Source organism: Lepisosteus platostomus, chromosome 3 (assembly GCF_059453375.1).
Source record: "Lepisosteus platostomus isolate fLepPlt1 chromosome 3, fLepPlt1.hap1, whole genome shotgun sequence".
Taxonomy (NCBI): Eukaryota; Metazoa; Chordata; class Actinopteri; order Semionotiformes; family Lepisosteidae; genus Lepisosteus; species Lepisosteus platostomus.
This window is the reverse complement of record NC_142613.1, coordinates 58,481,174-58,501,576: the sequence shown is the minus strand read 5'-3', so window position 1 is coordinate 58,501,576 and position 20,403 is coordinate 58,481,174. Positions and strand designations below refer to the sequence as shown.

At 38.7% G+C, this 20,403-nt stretch overlaps 1 protein-coding gene across 1 annotated transcript; it reads right to left on the bottom strand.

The window, feature by feature from the left end:
- Nucleotides 1-6,804: 6,804 nt before the first annotated feature.
- Nucleotides 6,805-10,328, bottom strand: kcnf1b (potassium voltage-gated channel, subfamily F, member 1b). Its single transcript, XM_088626189.1, has one exon. It carries the CDS (start codon nt 9,997-9,999, stop codon nt 8,563-8,565), a length of 1,437 nt encoding a protein of 478 aa, XP_088482315.1. The 5' UTR covers nt 10,000-10,328; the 3' UTR covers nt 6,805-8,562.
- Between the last annotated feature and the right edge of the window lie 10,075 nt (nt 10,329-20,403).

Below are 20,403 nucleotides of genomic sequence, written 5' to 3'. Positions count from 1 at the left end.
CAAGTTAATGCATTGTCAGTTCATTTCCAAACGAGATACTACCTTTAGTAAATCAGAACTGTGACCACTGTAGAAATTGCAAATTCCAAGCATGTCACTTGATAATGACTTTTTGATGGTCAAACATTTCATGCGCCCATTCAATGGAAAGGGGACATCACAGAGCATTTTTGCTTGAAATTTGTCACTAGTTTGTCACTTGAAGTTTTGATTTTATTTGGGGTTAAATTTAGAAATGTTACCTGGCACTTAGGATTTTTGTTAAAAGAAAAAGGAAAAAAAAACACTTATTTTACTTGTATTTTTTTAATTGTGTTTCCAACAATATGTTACAGTAACAATCACATGTACTGCTGAAGTAGAAAAATGATCTTAGTTATCTTTGTTTAAAATGAAATTCTGGGATTAGGCCAAATGCTAATCTTGCCCACGTCTGCCTGCCTACATAAAAATATCACATTTCTTATCTTTTTTGCTCAAACGTTTCACTTTACATTTCTCTCTCCAAAGACAGACTTTACGTTACCACTCTCTGAGACTCCCTTCTTCATCCACCTGCTGGAAAAAAACCAGAAAGCAGCACTTCCACTCATTCGGCAACAAAACACACACCAGCCAACTCAAAAGTGAAACCAAAATGAAGTGAGACCTCTTCACATGTTCCTCGCTGGTCAATCTCACCTCTGACCCTGTGCCACCACACTAACTTGCTCTCAGCTATTCCAGCTTTATCAGTCCTATCTTTTTTTTAAGCAAACTTCACCAGTTTGACTTCCATACTCCTTGGAAACAGCAAGTTCACTGTAGTTGCCATGCTGACCTCATTCTCCCTTGACCCTTCACATATAGTTCCAGTACAATTGTTTCCTGGGGTCAACCTCTGTCCTGTTCTTTATGTCTATCTCTCTTTCAGCCCTCCCCCAGTGCACACTGGAAATGAGAAACAAGAAGAGTGACTAAAACAGAAAAAAATGTGCACGATGCTCTTGATGTAGACCTTACTGTGAAACTCTCAAAGGCTTCACCCACATGCTAAAAGAAAAATCCATCCATTTTCTAACCAATTTATCCAATACTATGTCACAGGCAAGGCAAGCCTGTGCCTATCTTGGCAAATAACAAGTGCAAGGCTTCAAAGAAAACCAAAAGAGCAAAATAGCAGTGCTATTACTGACTCACCAGGCCACTGAATCCCTGCCCAATTTGAAAGTGAATTTCTCCACTTTAATGCACTTTACTTACACATTCTCTCGAGTCTCCCAAGCAGTCAATTTCTTCATGCTGACTTCCTCCTCCCTATCCGGCAACACCTGGTTGCTCATAACTCTTCCTCAGCTAAATCTGGATTCAGACGCCTTCGCTTCCTCTCCAAGCACCACGTTTTTTTCCAAAGCCAGCCACTCCAGTCTGTCCTCCATTGCTTTGGAAGTACAGTAACCTGCTCACTGGAGTCGCCATGTACTCCTCCTTCTCTCGCAACACCACACCTACTGTAGGGCTAACCTCCATCCCTGCTCACTGAGGAATCACAAATCCTGTTATTAAATCCATAGAGCACAGGTCTTCTGAACTTTAATTCATATCTGACTTACATCATGTGACTGACTTGATGCACTTAAATTATGTTTACCTTTTTCTGTAGCTAAGGATGTTGGTGTCCAGAACTCCTGAAGCTCTTAGTTTGGCTATTCCGTCAGATTTTTCATACTCTCTTATACTGTATGTTCAATCTACTAACTGTATTCTCGTTCATATTCAACCTTTAGTTTTTGTAACTTAAGAATTTTTGCATCTGTCATTATGGGACCTATGTCACATAAATGAACCTCAACACAAGTTAGATATAAAAAACACTGTGACATTCTGGAGTTCATAGCTTATGGATTTCAATAGCAAGCTAATAATCTCATTACACATATGAGATCTCCAAGCATTACCTTTATGCTGGCTTAATACTCTGCGAAAATCCCCAGTACTAGATTTGCTTTTGCAGAACACTCCCTGACAGCTTTTTGTGAAGCCGTATGAGAAGCATATGCTTTCCTTAATAGGTTTACCGCACTCTTTGGAAATATAAAAACTCTATTTATACACTGAATAAGTACATTACTATTTTAAATTTAATTTATTAAATGAAATAACTAAATAAATTTAAAATTACAAAAGTTAAACAATTACTGTACTACATTACAGACTACTCTAAAACGCACTCTGTCTACCAAAAATGCCTCTTGTACAGCAGTTAGAGGAAAAAAAGGAAGCACCACAGGTTATAGGATGTGTTTTGATTTAATATTAGAGAAAGAATACAGATTTTCTGTGGATGTGTTAATTTCTCAGAACCACATTCTTTTTCCTGAATACAGCTCCTGAGCAGTTTTCACAGAATCTCTTAATTATAACAGTGTACAGCTCATGTTCATACTAGAATTATAAAAATAGAAATATTACTTTTAATAGGGGCACCAGGTTTAATAGGCCAAGCAGAAAAACAATGAAAAAGTCTGAAGATTTGCAGTATTAGTTTAAAGGGTGCTCACACAATATGCATGACACTCTAGTCTATGTCGCTCTGCATTGAGTAGGTTGCAGACATAAGTAGACCTCCTAAATATAGTAGCCTTGAAGGCTAATTAATAGAATATTTTATGCATGTGTATGATAAATAGTTCAGAACAGGTCTCTTACTGTTGTATTTTTAAAAGAGAAGAGCTAAGTAAGTCACATCCATGTTTCAGCCAATCTACAGCACAATGTTCTGCAATCTCAGTAGACTTCTTCCTGTGCCTGGTTTTTACTGTCATTAATCAAGAGTCATTGTTTGCTGTTGGCTCCGGACAATAAATCTGTAGGACTATCTTGTCAAAGACAATCATTGGTTTGAAATACAAGCTGGGCTGTGGAAAGCTAATTCATGTGTGCACGCACCTATTTAAAAATGCAATTGTTATCCTTGTCGCCAATATTTCTGATAGCTGTCTAGACTTTAGATTTGTTTGCCCAGAGCTTAAAGGAATGTCCTACACTGACAGGCTAAAAGAGCTGAAACCTTTCAGTCTTGAAAAGAGAAGGCAATGAGGGGACTTGAACTAAATGTGCAAAATCCTCAGAGGCATTTATAAAGACCACCTAGAGGACTTCAGCAGACATTCACTTCATCTGGCTTTATCAGACCTCTACCAAACACAAATGAAAGGACAAGAGTGAAATCTAAGGGGAAGTGCATTTAAAATGGAGAGGAGGAGGTATTTCTTCACAATAAAGATTGTGGAACTATCCAGCATATTGCCAAAGCCGATTCCCAGGCTTCTTTCTTTCAAGAGGCAACTGGATCAGATCCTAGAATCACACAGCTACTAGCAATTGAATATATTAGATCAGCCAATGGCCTCCTTTCATTTATAACCTTTCTTATGTTCATTCTGTTCTTCAACTAAGATGCTCAGCTGCCTGCTGCCTGGTGTGGGCCCATCTACCCAGAATCAAGGTTCCTATGCAAATAAATGACACACTAACAACAGTCAGAAAGTCAAGCCATTAAAAAGTACTGCTCCATGTGTGACAGATAGGCAGGTAGGCAACTGGGGGGAATTTCTTAAAGGGGAACACACTCGTTTAAGCATGTATACCCACTGTGGTTATAATAATAATTGCCTTAGTTTGCTGTGCTTTTATTGTGCTCCACTTCATCTGCTCTGCACAAGAGACCTGATGATTTCAGCCATTGAACTCTGTAGCTTTTTCAGACTGTTGCTGTTGGCCTCATGTTGGCATTTCAAATCAGTTTCCTAATTGTCAGCTGTTCAGTTTGGAAGGATAGCTTAATCTAGGCACTGTCTTAACGACCACCTTCACCATGCTCAAAAGGATATTCAGTGTCTTTTTTAAACCTTCCCTAATCGCCTATGTCTTTTAAAACTTTATCCATTGAATTCTCCATGGTCTTCATGGTTCTATCTTTGAAATTCACTACCTGACTGAAGTATCTTACACAGACACAGTTGTATTTACTCTGAAATCATGTGAACCACTAGTTTTTGCACACAGACAAGGAACATTTAACCAATTGTATATCTTTCTAAGGTTATTTTGTGCACCTCAATTAATGTAATTAATATTGACAGACCATAGCAAAGGGTTTGAAAAATGATGCTATCTTGTCTTTTCCATTTTTCTTTCGTATTAGTTATCTATTTCTTTTTTGTTATTTGTCACTTTGAATGTGTGGAGTAGGTAGTGTAGGTTGTGTATATTACAAATATTAATTGCTACTTTAAAGTATCATGACAGCAAGCTTTAAAGCAATAAAATGTGAAAACTGAGCAAGGACTCGAATACTTTTGCTAGGCATTTCACTGAAATGGTGGGTAGCTGCGTCAGCATGCGTAGGCTGCAAAGGAACAAGTAATAGGTTTATTCCATGCTGAAAAAAAGAAGAAAGAGAACACAACGTTTCGGCCGTGGAGCCTTCTTAACCTTAGCCTTTAAGAAGTCTTAGCCTTTAAGAAGGCTCCACGGCCGAAACGTTGTGTTCTCTTTCTTCTTTTTTTCAGCATGGAATAAACCTATTACTTGTTCCTTTGCATTTCACTGAAATGTCACTTTTTTATTTATTTTTTCATTTCCAATAACCAATCCTATCCCTTCTGCTGCTTTTTTAAACTTTTGGTAAACCACAATAATAATCTGAAAATAAAATATTTCACCGCTAATTAGTAACACAGAGAGACTTCAAAAATAATTAAAGGTTTTTATTCTATCTCTTACCCTTGTATTTTTGGTTAGCAATGAATTACGTTCATTGTCTCCTACTTATTGAAGAAAAGGATGGCCTGGCAGGAGAAAAGAGATACTGTAGCAATTTCACACACACAATTTGACCTACAGCTATATTTTAACACAATGCACCAAGCAGGTGTATATCTCTAGCAATGCAACCATCTGAAATATTTGACCTGTCAATGGGCACTGTGGATCTCCACAAAAGGAATGACAGGTCTGGTCTAGGAGGATGAAAAAGTGCCTGCTGCTTGGCTGAAACAGAGATATGGCTGGGCATGTGTGGGTGGACAGAAAAACAAGCTGCTGTAGACCTGCTATTAATCTGCCTGCCCACGTGTTAATGGCTGAAAATAACAGAAATACAAATGGGTACACATTAAATCCTGGGGATACGTTTATCACATTCACTTTGGGCCTGCCAGCGCTTTGTATTCATTAGTAGCATACTGCAATCTCCATCCAGGCTGGCAAAAAAAGTTACCTTAAAAGCTCCACTAAACACTCCAGTATGACATCATACTGGGCAGAGTGGTGGCTCTGGGCCTGTGGCTGGAAGGTTGCTGGTTCAAATCCCACAGCTGGCAGAGGAATCCTACTCTGTTGGGCCCCTGAGCAAGGCCCTTAACCCCAACTGCTCTAGGGGTACCGTACAATGGCAGACCCTGCGCTCTGACCACAAGCTTCTCTCCCTATCTGTGTGTCTCATGGAGAGCAAGCTGGGGTATTTGAAAAGATAATTCCTAATGCAAGAAATTGTAAAGGGTTAATAAAGTGATGTTATTATTATTATCAGATGTATTCATCCCAAAAAATTGTTTTGATAAGAGGAAAGTAATTGTATGGCCATTTTTGTTTTTGCCTAACAGCAGGTGAAGAATATTGATGGATCCAGTCCATAACTCTTACTGTAGAGCAAAGCCTAAAACAACCTATTGATAGGCTTCAGATTGTTAAACAGCAAATTAAAACGGTTTTATGGCCTAGGGATGATGCCCTCATGTATTTTGTAATATCATTCTTTCAGTTGTCCAACCTTGGTAGCTAAATGCTCATATCAGTAAAATAAAAATAATATATTACTCTTAGTATTCATAGTAGTAGTAATATGGGGTAATATAGTAGTGATATAGTAGAAATAAGGGAATGTCTGTCAATATTAATTAAAATATCATCTAGTTAAGAAACATATACAAGTTCATTGCCCATCTCCAAAAGAAATGTAAAACTAAAGTGTTTGTTTTGTCTTTCAGTTCACAACATGAAAGTAATACCCTGTGTCAGGAGCTGTGTTGTTCTTAACCTTTCTCTATCTGGCTATCTATCCAGCTGGTGGCTTTCAGAGGGTAAACACAGTGAGGCAGGAGACTAATGGGGAAATCAGAAGAAAGGCAGCTTGTACGAAAGAAACTAATTACTGTAGATACTGGACTTCGGCTGGGTAGTTCGACAGCACAGAACAGCCTTGCATTAAATATGTCCTGCAGATACTGTAGCAAAATTAGTTAGAAGAGAGGGTTAATTTGTATGACTTGTCCTGAAATTAAATGTAAAGTATGTGTCAAAAAGATTTGTATAGACTGATTAATTTATTGGAATCGCTATATGTGGCTTTTATGAATCAATGGGACAAACCTACGCTTTATATAAACCCAGCTGAGCTTTTAGGAATCACCTTGTTATGTTGTTATTTTGCCTTTTAAAAACTGTCCTGCAGGTCTTGAGTTCTTGGCTGACATCATTTAGGACAGAGAGCCAAAGGCATGCTTATACAAAAAGCTGTGGTTGTCAGAAAGAAATGATCCATGCATTACAGCAATATTTCTATAATGCCTACCTGGGATCCCTCAACAAACTGCTGCATGAGACCGTCAGCTCAGTGCAACAAATTCCTAACTACCACACATGCAAGGAATCCATTCCGTCTTTATTCTGTTTGTGACAAGTATTTATGGTATAATGAAACACAGGCGTTTCTTTTTTAATCAAAACAAGACGTGAAGAAACCAAGACGTTCTGTAAATCTGATTTTTCTCTTTTAATGTTTTATTAAAATATCAGTTCAAATATTTAGAATACCTTAACTTTGCACCTCTCACAAATTCTAGCATCTGTATTATTTTTATAATGTCTATAATATTTTTTCACATTTTTCAAAAGGGAATACTTTCAATCTAACACGCATGTTAACTACAGTATAGTACAAGTAACGGCTGTAGGTTTAAATCTTTTAACTTTTTCTTTTTATACTTTTAGATTTATTGAAGTCATGTGATGATGTTAATAATAATAAAAACAAAGTCGCTTCTACTTAAACTAAGAATAACGTGGATATATACTGTATGATAAACTATATATTTAGTGATGCACAATATCTGAGCAAATTCGTTATAATAATCTTTCAAATGAAACACTCTTACTCCCTATTCATAGGCTTATTTATGTTCGATTCCAAACAGGCGTATTGTGAGTTTTCAATCGCCATGATCATGGAATACACCCGAAAGGTCTCAAATTGCTGATAAAAGTGGAACATTGGGGATACATACTTGTAGTGATAGAAAATACGTGTTTTAAGTTTCAGTCTTCTGTTTGTATAGAAGCAGAAATCTGAAAACGAGTACATTTATTCTTACGTTTTTTTTCATTTGTTAAAAAAGAAGATACATGTCTATCTTAATGTATAGAATAAATGATTTAATCTTTCTGAATACTTGCAAGAAAACGTTACAGTTTAAGAACATGAGATTTACTTCTGCAGTGTCAAACCATCTTTGTACGTGTTTCACATAACCTACTAACATTTGAATTCCACTTTTAAAGGGGTTCTTCAACCTTTTCATTTCGTCTTGCAATCGAACTAAGACATGCGATATAAGAAGATATACTTAACACAGAAGGTAACGCACGAGAGAATAATGCAGATTGGGTGATACAGTAATTTGGAGCTTAAAGTTAAAATTATAAATATGACAGTCCATAAATAAAATTACAATACCGTGTTAAATGAGAAACACGCATCGGACGGCGATACAGTTTAGCGTTAACTGAAAAAAAATCAATTTGTTTTCAAATAACTATAGTATCACCATTCATAGATCTATTCACAGTCTTACAAAATGCTGCTCCAACCGGTAGACCAAGATGTACTGTAATTATATTTCCAATGTAACATGAAGTGGTGAAAAATACAGATTGAATTTAGTCCTCTATAATTAATTCGCGTATTATCCATATTAACAAAGTACAGGCTACGACAGCGGTTATTATTAGTCATGAATATTTTTTAGTAATTCGGGTATTGCTACTATGTAGGGTTAAAAATGAAAGATAAATGTAAACATCTCCCGTCGGACGTACTGTATTTAAACACGGCAAAGAAGAGATAAAAGAACAAAATCCAGTTCTAGGAAAAGGACACTACACAGAACTTTACAGTTTTGCGAAAAGATTGTAACCTTTGGTAAGCATGATACTACTGTTTGTTAAACTACGTTTCCTTTTATTTTTAATGCATTTCCATTTACGTTTCATTATATTATTTCGATAAATATCCTACGAATTGTACACTACGTAGATATTCATGCAAAATGCATAACTGCTCAAAAAACACACATCATGACAGAAAATCTTATTTTGGAATAGCTATGCGCACTGTTTTCCATGTTCTTTTAAGATGAGTGTATTTCAGTCCTAAGCGCCTAAATTCCATCGCCGTTTGCACCCTTACATTGCACAAGACGTCCCGGTCTTTGATGAACAAATCGAAAATCTTAAAGCAAGTTATTTACAGCTTTGGAGTCTTGTCCTATAGTTCGAGTCTGATAACAGCGGGATGTAAGTGTCGCTATGTGACATTTTCAGGTTGCTCTCTAGCGACGCAGTGGTACTGCTCGGTTTCCCGGTTTCCCTGGTAGCCTTGCCAGCGTGTAGCTCCATGAGGTCGAGCTCATGCTTGGCCGCGGTCTCCAGCACTCTCTGTTTGTTATAGTAGATGACAAAGTTATTTATAATGGGGTGAATGGGCAGCGCGATTGCGATCACCCCACACAGGAAACTTATGGCGGCATTGCATCTGCCCAGGGTGGTCTTAGGGTAGATGTCACCGTACCCCACAGTGGTCATGGTAATTATGGCCCACCAGAAAGACTGCGGGATGCTCTTGAAAAGCGTCTCGGGGTGACTCTGTTCCATGGTATACCCCAGGGCTGAGAAGACGAAGATCCCCACTGCCAGGTACATCAGCAGCAGACCCAGCTCTTTAAAGCTCCGTTTCAGGGCGTAGGTGAGGGTTTGGAGTCCAGAAGAGTGCCGTGCTAGTTTAAAAATGCGGGCGATCCTCATGATGCGGAGAGCCTGTACAGCTTGCTGAACGTTGGTCAGTTCCATCATCTTGTTTCCAAGGTGGGTTAGGGTTAAACTGACGTAGAACGGCATGATGGCTAGAAAGTCAACAATGTTCATGAACGACAGGGCGAAGTGCAGCTTATTTGGCGATGATATTAAGCGGAGAATATATTCAATGGTGAACCACCCTATGCAGGCGGTCTCGATGGAGTCTAAAGTGGGGTGTTCCACATGGTTGCCCTCCGCGTCTTCGACTTGCAAGTCCGGGATGGTCCCCATACACATGACCACTGAGGAAATCAAGATGAAAAAGAAAGACACGATAGCAATCACGCGCGCTGGCAACGAGGACTCCGGCTTCTCCATGAATTTCCACAGAAACTTTTGGCACTTTTGCCAGCGGGTAGCGGAGGGATCCCCTTCCAAATCGTCCAGTATCAATTTAACTCTGCCAGCAATTTCTTCCAGTTCTTCCCTTTTCTCACTCAAATTGCTTTTACAGCACTCATCCAGGAAGCTTGGGTCGATTTTCCAAAACTCCATTTCGTTTAGGAAGCAGATGGGACAAATTCCCTTTTTCATATGGATTTCCCCAAAATAATAAACGTCTATGATACATTTGAAAGCGTCCGGGTCCCGGTCAAAATAAAATTCCCCTTTACCTGGATCGTAGTCATCGCACAAGGAGAAAATAGCATCATAACCCCCAGAGGAGCAGTTCACCAGTTCCGCTAGCCTGGTCCCCGGGTAGCGATTAAGAACATCCCCATAGAGAACTTGCCGTACTCCCCCGATGTTAACAATGATTTCTGTCTCCGCACTCGTTTCCGAACCATTACAGTCAGCATATCTCATTTTGGGCATCCCCCACATCTTTCCTTCTCAATGTGGTCGAGCAGACTTTCAAAACATTGCCAGTGTTTTAAATGTGGGGTCACCTTCTCATGTGCTGAAATAATAATAAAAAAGTCCTCCAAGTGTTCCGAACTGCGCTACAGGAATCCAAAATAAAGGTCCGAAGCAGTGCTGCAGAAATCAAGCGTTTGGTGAAAGAAAACGCGCACAGATAACAGCGATTAGTTAAGCACTTGAAGAAAAGCGCAACAGTGGCGCGCGCAGGGCGTACAGAACATCTTTATGGAAAGCGACCGTGATATATAACAGGTCTCCCTTCCTTTGGCTTGTTTTATACACAGAGCACACTAAGTGCCGAAAGTGGAGTTTCCTTCGCTGGGTGGGGTATTTATCGAGGTGTGCAGCTCGCGCGTCACAGCCATAAATCCTGAAAACAATTAATGAAAAGTGAAGTAATCGACAGGTCTTGGCGAAAGGGGAAAGCGTTTATTCTCTAATGGGTAGCTGCATATTAAATCTAGTACAATGTTTGTTTTTTTTTGCTGATCATGACAGCATTTCAAAAAGTGCGCTTAACAAAATATTTCAAATAAAATCAAATAAAGCATAATGTGTGTATATAACACTGGGTTTTACTAGAAACTCAAACATTAGAAAAAGAAGATGTACTCAAACTTTGCTTATTTCAAAACTAAAAGTTTAATATCGTTAAGATTAAATCTTCACATTGCAATATGCCATGTGACGAATTTCTCAAATTTGCAAATGTATTCTGAGAAAGACGGTATTATTATAAAGTATTTTAAAAAAATATAATCAGAACTACGCATCGAACAGTAGATGCTGCAGTTAGTGATCGTTTTTAAGCATAGCGTCTTTTAATATCATTGCTCTTTGCGTGGTTTAAAAATGAAAGCAGTCTTTTCCTAAAATGTAACGTTGAACTTGCTCCCTCTAGTGAAGGCTTAGAGACACTGAGAATCTTAATACAGCACAAATTCATAGAACGCCCAAAACAGTTTCGTCTTTTACATGTGTTTAATAAACTGGATGACAATGTATCAAGTGTTACAGAACTTACACAAGTTACAATTACCTGTTTGTTGTATAAAATGTCGGTACCAACTTATACAGTTGGATTGTGCATTAAAGCTACTGTAAAGTACTTTGGTCAAGGGAATAGCAGTAGTGTCCCCATCTGGTCACTTAAAGACATACCCTCAAACGAGTATAGCGTCCTAACTCCTGCTTTACACTAGTACACAAACATAAAAGTTTAAATGTTTTTCTTGACGTTTTGACAAAAAAAAATATTTTATCATCAGAGTTAAAAAAGTCACAAGCAGCCAAAAATATTTGTTGGCAAAGGTAAACCTTGGCATTGTCTCAGTATTGTTTGAAGGGCTTATATAAACCCCATCAGTGGATACTGTATACAACATGGTTACTTACTCATCACGATTTCCAGCAGTTTTTTATTGCGATTGCAAGCCCTGGAACAAGAGACTTTCTGCATTCAAATGATCTTCTTCACTCTAGAATGCAGATTCCTTTGTCACTTCAATGTGGAGAAGAGGAAGAATAATTGTTTGTAAGGAGTTAATGATTATGAAAAATTAGAGAAAGGGCATACTCTCTTCAGTAATGTTATGTGTGTTTAAAATTGTAATTAATTGTGTAACTATACAAAATACAATATCTAGGAGCTATGCCAGATCTTGTAGTCTGTATGGTGAGACCAGACTTCCTTCAAGTGGACACAAATGTACTGGAGAGTCACGGTTACACCTAACAGACAAAGAATGCAAACCATACTGTATAAATATAAATAAAATTGAAAATGTGGCAATTCTAGGCTTAATCCAGGCATTTTGACATGTCTGATTGGATAATTTAATACATGGTTTCTTTCTCTTCCATACAAATTTTAAAATTCTTGAATACAGTCTATCCCAAAAGCCTAAGAGGAATGATAAATAATTCTGAAAACCATTCCGTATGAAACACCTGCTGGCAACCTGTGTTTACACTTTTAAAGGCTCTGCATATTCATGTCATATAATAATGTGACACTACTGTAGCATTCTGTGCTTACGTCTTGTTACAGCTTTATTTTCTGGCCCTGCATTCATATTTCGCTTCTACAGTTTCATTAATCAATAATAAGGAAAATCAATGATTTACTTAATTAACCTATGGGTCCGTCCCTTCCATTTAGAAAAAAAGACATCGATCTTGTCAGAGCTCAGAAGCTAAGCAATAATACAAAATGTCTTCCTTCTAAACTGAATCAGGTGATTTAGACTGAAGTCAACCTGCCAGAATAAGGAAAGATTTCATCCTTGAATATTTCTGTACCACAGAAGGATCCTCTTGAGAGATTCATATGTTTTAGCCACACTGTCTGTTGCTTTAACAGCTTTCCTTTGTCAGATAGGGATTTTACTGCACCTGAGGCGATGGTGTACCCTGAAGCACTGGATTTTTTTCACTTTCCCTGTTGACATTAGTATAACAGTGGAATGATAGGAAGATGTTCTGGTCTCACACAGCATATCTGTGTCTTAATAAATGTCCCCACCTATGGCCATATACTGTATATAGGAATAAAAGAAAGGTTACAAATGACAGGAGGTCATCTAGATTGTTTGGTAGTTAGTGGTTAATTGACCGAAAGCACAAAAGCCAGATGTTTCTTGGAAAAAAAAAACAGGGTTTTGTCTTCAAGAGTATGGCTCTCAGGTAAAAATCACGGACCATCCAGCTGTTCTTTGCAAATCTGATCATTCCTCACCCCCCCCCATGCATGTTGTAGTTTAATACTTAATGTCCATTTAATGCCCATCCCAAAGCTGTAGGTGACATGGCTGAGCTGCACAACAGCACCCTATCTCATAATCATTTGCATTTGGATTGCACGGCCCCTTGAAAAATTCTCTGTGTCTCTTCTATCCCTCTCTCTCTTTGCTATATCCAGCTACTATGATCTATTAAAGATACTGGTTATGAGCACCTATAGAGGGACACAGACCTCACTGTTCATCAACTGGCTTGAAAGCAGCATCAATAGGACACTAAGCAAGTCATTATTTCAGCAGGATCATTGTTTTTCTTTAACATTATCAAGAGCAACAGTGGCGGCACAGGGGTACAGTGGTTAGTATTGCTGCCTTGCAGTGCTTGGGCCCTGGCTTCAATTCTGGGCCTCAGGTGCTATCTGTATGATATTTTCATGTTCTCCACATGAATTTCTACTGAAATAAAAAACACACTGGTAGATTACTAGGCGACATGGAAAACTGGCCTTGGTGTGAGTGTGTGTATCTGTGTATTTGTCCTGTGTTGGACTGGCATTCTGTTCAGGGTGTATCAAAGGATGGATGGATTATTGAGAGTAGTCATACTAATCTTAGACAACTTTTCTAAATCTTCAACAACACGTTAGAGCCAAACATGGAATCTGTATTGTTCTGCCTTGAAATAGGCAGAACATACCTAAAAAAGCAATAAATAATTATACCCCCTCCTACCTCAAAGACTTGCTAAACAATAGATCTCCACTCTTTGAATTCTGGCTTACTCTGTGTCCCAAAATCAAGACATCATACACTGTAATCCACCTAAACCTAAACTGTGGAATGTTCTAAGACTTTACACACTTCCCCACATTTTATCTGCTTAATTAGAAGAAAATGCTTCTATACTTATTGGGTGGTGCATCTCCATGCAGCATGACAAGGGCCCAAACACATGAACAATGCAACCAAGATGATAATCAGGGAAAAAAAGGAGGAATTTCTTATATTGACTACATCAATTGCCTGATTTATATCCAGTTGAATGTGCATTTTACAGCTTGAAAGAAGAAAAACTGAAGTCAGAACACCACAAGAATAGACAAGAATTCAAAATAGCTGAAGCAAAGCTCCTCAGATGATTACACAAAACGTTTTGTGAGCTCATTGGGGTTGCAGAATCCAGATGGTGATTGTCTCAAGTGAATGTGCCTGAGAGGTAGAGAGAGGTGGTTTTGCAAGAAGGCTGCCATCTTGGCTCAAACCCCAGGCGCAATGGTGTGGCCTTGAGCCAAGATGGCCACCTGTTCATTAGGAAAACCTGCAGAATGCAATGAGGCACACAGCTGGTCTGCATCTGCCGGCCCCTGTGGGGGTGAAGTGTGTGGTTGAGGAACTAGGATAGCCAGCTGAGCCAGAGAGGGCTGACTGGAGGCATTGGCACCTGGAGGAGAGGGGAACCGCCTGGCAAGGCAGCAGTGTACCTTCTCCCCACAGCAGCGAGAGAAAGAGGAGTCTAGATGGCACAGCTTGAGACAGGTGTCTCAGAGTGCAAAAGAGTGAGGGAGAAGCATTTCTGACTGAAGCTCTGTCAGGGACAAAAGTTTGTGCTGGAGAGTCATCTGGTGGTGAATATGAGTGAGGTCTAGAGTTGAGTAGTGACGTTACAGAAGAGAAGGAGAACTAGGCGCCATGGAGCACATAGTGTTGAAAACTCTGCTGCTGGGTGTGTGATGATGGAATAAAAGAGTAATGATTCATGAGCTGAGTGTGAAAGAGATCGCCGAGAGCAGCACAGAAGGAAGAGGACCATGCCGCCTTTCCGGAGAGATAAGTAAGAACAAGGATCTAAGATAGGGTCTGAAAGAACAGACCACTTAAAATACAAACAACTGAGGTGACAATGTTGGGATGGTGGAAGTATGCGTGTTTCAGAGTTTGTCACAGCGTCCCTTATCACAGGTACTTATGACTTGAAAACTCTGTGTTGAACAGAACATATATTTACTTAATATTATCAAATGTATGCACAGAATTACTCAAAAATAAAATAAATATTATATTGAATTTACAATCCTTTTTAATCTCTTGATCACAAAAACAAATTTCTTAATTTTAAAAGTTTTGACTTTGCTATCCGTACATGTTTGGAAGGCACTGTAAATAAATACACAATTATTATGGGGAATAATTTAACAGTTTAAGTAAATGTGTTTTTGAAGCCACTTAGGATCAAGGATAGTGACCGTCAAGTCCCTGATGAGAATGTATCTTTTCCCTAAGAGGAGAAAAGTTAATCTACAATTAAGATTGAGCAAATCTGGCGACTACCCTGAGGTCTGGGGTAGACTGAAGTCAGTGCAGACAAAACAATTGCCAGGACGCATGCTGGAAGATACTGACTTGACAGCTAATTAACATGCTGTTCAGATTGCGACATCTTCTGCTCTGCTTTGATGCTTTATTACTCATTGTTTCAAAAGTCACTCTATTCTACTCCACCAAAAACCCAGTGTCTCCAAATTAAGAAAATATGGGAATGATATCTTATTAATTATAAATACCAATAAAGGTGAAACAGAGACCATGGCAACTTTAACATGTAATTTGGATGAAATCCTCATATCACTTAACTATGAGCAACCCAACAGACTAGACAGGGTAAATTGCTGAAAACTCATTTGTAACCTTATGTCCTAATACTGTAAAACGTAGTCAGGCTCCATCCTGTAAAAAGAAAACATTAGATAAAGTAGCGACTGACTATGTGCAGAGCTCCTGTGGTTTAAGTGACAAGATCATAGAAAGTGTTGGGTTGGTGGCTGTGTAGAGAGCCAGTGACAGGCATGCTGCATGCTATATTACCAAAAATACTGGCAGAGATATATATATATATGTTTACAGTATATTTCAGTTTAATGAAATATACTGAATGTGGTGTATCTTCCACTTCAGTATTCATGACCTAAATCCTAGAAGGAAGACACCATCTCAAACAGCAATTACCAAAGTAAGACAGTCAGAACAATGCAATGTGAACTGAAAATGTTGTCAGGAGTGCTGCCAAACCCAGCCTCTCTCATATGAAGGCTTGTCGCCCCACAGGATGCTTTCCACCCCTCATAATCTCCAGACCACATCCCTGTGAGCTCACATCCCTTTGGGTCGCTGCTCTTATAGGTCATAAAGTTATAGTGTGTACAAACCCCACACGGTAGATATTAGAATGTGAGGAAGGTTAAAAATTAGAGGGCACCAACATTACTTCCACAACATATAGCCTCATCTTGTCAGATACAGAGTTTTGTTTTTTTTATTTCAAACGAGGGTTCTAAACCTTTTAAGGAATGCATACAGTATGCTCCTTGACTGCTTCACAATGATCTGTCAGGGGATGATCTGCAAAAGCAAACCTACCTACAGAGTATTAAGCTGACATAAAGGCAGTGCTAGGAGAACCGATATCTGTAATGAGATTCTTAGCTTGCTGTTTAAAACCCAGAAGCTATGAACTCCAGAATGTCACAGTGTGTGGGGCACAAAAATCATAGACTACTGCATCTTTTTTCTTGATTAAGATACTTTAATCCTTTCAATTACATTTCCAACCCATGCCAGAAAAACATTGACTTAAACATCAACTTTTTTTTTCTTACAAGTTCTTTCTTATTCATAATACTATAATAATTTCTAGTCATGGTAATGTAACTTATGCCATTATACTGTATGTATAAGGTGTTGAATTAGAGCTGCAGTACCATCTTGTAGGTTGACCTTGTCAGATCACAGAAGTTAAACTTTGGTCATCACAGGGATTGGAGACGTAAGGAAAACCAGATCAATGTTGTAAGTGGTGTAAGTGGACCAGCAGGTGGCACTCTTTGCTCTGCCCCACACCAGTGCCCTGGCATGATCTTTACTGACACTGTACTATAGTAAGTGCTATCCTTCACACAAAAAATTAAATTAGATTCTTCAAAAATGTGCAGCTGCTCACTTCTTCACATGATCTGTTGCGCAGCAAGGCTACTGGCACGTAACGCCTGCTGCACACCATTAACATTTAACGGTTTAACAAGTGGAGCTGTCAAAATGAAATGCATGACCACTTATCACACATGCAGCTGGTTATCGGTGAGATTTCCTGAATGAAAGCTTTTAGGGCACATAACAAGCGAAGCTCTACCTGTCCCTACCAGGATTCGATCACAGTCTCCAGTGAACCCTATGCACTGTATACACTGTCTGGATTTCAGAGGTAAGTGATGTGACTACTGTAACTGGCTCAGTGCATGAGGCCTGTTACACCTTGACCAGCAGAATCCAATATATCACATGCAATATATCCACTCACTACTGCACTAAGGCAGTGTTGCCTTAGAACCATGTACCATATTGGTAAGTTTTACAGATTTTTGGAACATTAGAATACAGTACAGTGTTTGCTGCCTCGCAGCACTAGGGCCTTGGGGACAATTCCTGGGGTGCTGCCTGCATGGGTTTCCTCCCACAGTCCGTAGACACACTGGCAGGTTAACTGGCTCTTGGAAAAATTGGCCCTGGTGTGCGTGATTGTGTCAGTGTGTGCCCTGTGATGGACTAGTGGCCCATCCAGGGTGTATCCTGCCTTGTGCCCACTGCTCACCAGGTTAGGCTTCAGCTCCCCTACGACCCTGACCTGGATGACGAGGTTAGATGATTGATGGATGGAAGAACACAAGCCAAATTACAAATAAAGGAAGACTATTCAGCTATTTGTCTGACTTGTTTACTCATAATCAATTACGCCAAATCTTGGTTGGCCAGATTGTTTCAGACACCATCTGAAATGTTTTAAACTTCCACTGCTGCTTCTACAATGTTTGCAACTTCTGATCCGATATCGTTTGACAGACTTACTAAAGTCAAACTCACTAATAAAAGTTAAAAGTAACACCTACGCCCCTGTAAAACTTCTGATATCATTAATTAATGGTGGATGATTTCTGTGCTTATACTTATGGAAATTATTAATATAAGGTCAGCAGAAAGCAAACCGAGTTTTATTAATTAAAAGTAGTTATTGGAGGTAGTAAATGGAGGGCTTTATGAAAATAATTACTTAGATTCATTCTTTCATATATAAAATCACCATTCTGTCTCTTTTGTAATAGTCAGAGATGCAGACTGCTTGAAGTAGTGGACAAATATTAATCTGAGCTAGTTACAGTTAGCCTGTTGAAGCAAATATATTTTACTTAACTGATTTAGTATTGTGTATTATTTTAATTAAGGTCATCTTAAATAAAAAAATAATAATCCAAAGCCTCTCGCTGCACCTTTGAATTTTCATATTTCTAAACAGTGTTTGTGGTCCCTGGTATGGGTACAAAAATGATAGTGATCTCCACATGTTCTAGATATTACTGAAATATTATTTCTTTGGTAACAGATATATAGTAAATCTCAGAGAAAAAAAAGAGGAAGGCTAGATGAGTAGGATGAGAAAAATTGTATGAACAGGTCTGTTTAGTTAGAAAACATCACCTTACCATTGAAGAATGGGTTAATTCATAACTTTGTTGTTTAGGCTTTCTTTCATTGTAATGAAAACCAAAGCTGCATTCCTCCCACTTGACTTTTCTGGAGGTTGCTCAGGAAAACGAATCACTGAAACTGTTATCTTACAGACACACATTGCACACTGGGAAAACACTGGGGGAAAAGTGATGTACTGCTCTTTCTTTGCAAAAAAGCAATAAGAGATACTTGCATCGGGTTTGAAGTTGAAAAGATTAGGTATGTGCAGAAGTCTAATATTGCAAAATTAGCAATAAGCAAGAAAGACTGGTGCTCACGCAGTCGGCCCCATCTATATATTGTAGCATCTCTTGAGTAACTATTGTGCTTCCTTACTGTGTGTCCGACTGACTGATACATATCAGGCTTTACAGGGGTTAGAATGACAATGATCAGTCTTGTCTTTGATGTAAATGTGTTAGGAGTGAGCATCGTGTAAATTCTAGCTACATTTGGGTACACTGTTGTGCTTTCATTGTTGGAAGTTAAGATGTTGTTATATATTAAAGAACTGTATGAAAACTCTTAAAATTGATTAAATAAATGTTAGGTCACATTCAGATTTAAGTCTTTTCAAGACTGGCAAACACCTGGCAAATGATGTTTAAATGTACAGTAGACAAGGACATGGGTTTGCATACTGCTACTAAAAAGCCCAAAAAAATGTGAAAGAAGAATGTGAGTTAGAAACAAATATTTATTCTGACCCTAAGGTGAATTTTCTAGTTGTGGAAAGCAATAACAACGCAAACAAAATTAGGAAACTACATATAAGAGCATCTAAAATTAGAATTGATGCACTTTTTAATGCCAAGAGCAGTGGGAGAATAGAACAAGCTACCCAGTCATACTGCTGAAACCAGTAACTTGGCTTCCTTTAAAAAAAGCTGGATGAGATCTTTTGCTCAATTAGTTATTACTGACCAAACAGGCAAACGGGCTAGATGGACTCCTCTTGTTTGTATGTTTATGTTCTCGTTTGATTTTGAACCTGTTCAGACTGAACACATAGATCCTATGATTTATTCCTGTGTTTTAATTGCAGTACCTTGTATAGTTTTTTGCTTGCTTTATTATTTATTATAATGTTGAATTCTGAAGTTGTTATATACTACACAATTACATATTTACTTAGTGGGTGCTCCTATCCAAGCAACTCACAGTGTTGGAACTTATTATAGCCGAGACCCTGGCTTCTTTCAAGAAACGACCGGACGATTTTCTAGGATCAATTTAGCCAAGTAAAACACTGTCCGAATGGCTACCGTTTCTTAGAATAAACATAATATAAATTAAATTTAAATTACAAATGTACAAGTTGAAATCGTAAAATTAAAGAATTGAGTCAAATAGACACTTTTTTTTTAATTTAGCAGGTCGTGTTTAGAAGTGACGATGACTTCCGGAAAACTACCCTCTACACGTTTGATCTTCCGTGTCTAATGATTTATGATGCTCCCACTGATAGTTGCATAAATCACATTAAAAAATGGCTTCATGACTCTGCTCTCCTCCCCACTGATAGCTGATGTGTGGTGAGCGTTCTGGCGCACTATGGCTGCTGTCGCATCATCCAGGTGGATGCTGCACATTGGTGGTGGTGGAGGGGAGTCCCCATTATCTATAAAGCGCTTTGAGTGGAGTGTCCAGAAAAGCGCTATATAATTTAAGCAATTATTATTATTATTATTATTATTATTATTATTAAAAACACGCAGGGGTAAATACAGTACAAAATGCATGGAGTGACATCGTTAATCGGTGTACTGTATTGTATTTTTATTTCTAAGTTCCTAGAGACACGACACCACTCTTTCTAGCGTATAAACTCCTGATTGTTGTCTTCGGTCATGTGCACCAAAAAGTCTGCAACTGGCAAAACTGAAATTCCAAGACCCGACCTTACTACCCATCAAGCAAACTCAGCTCAGACCCTCTCAGCACCCTCCACGCCGACCTTCCGCCCCCGGTGTGAGACTCACAGCTGCTTGCTTCCTACAGCCTCACAGGCCAGTCAGCGAGCGTGGAAACTACACGGCTCGCTCCGATTGGGCGCGTCTCGGCACAC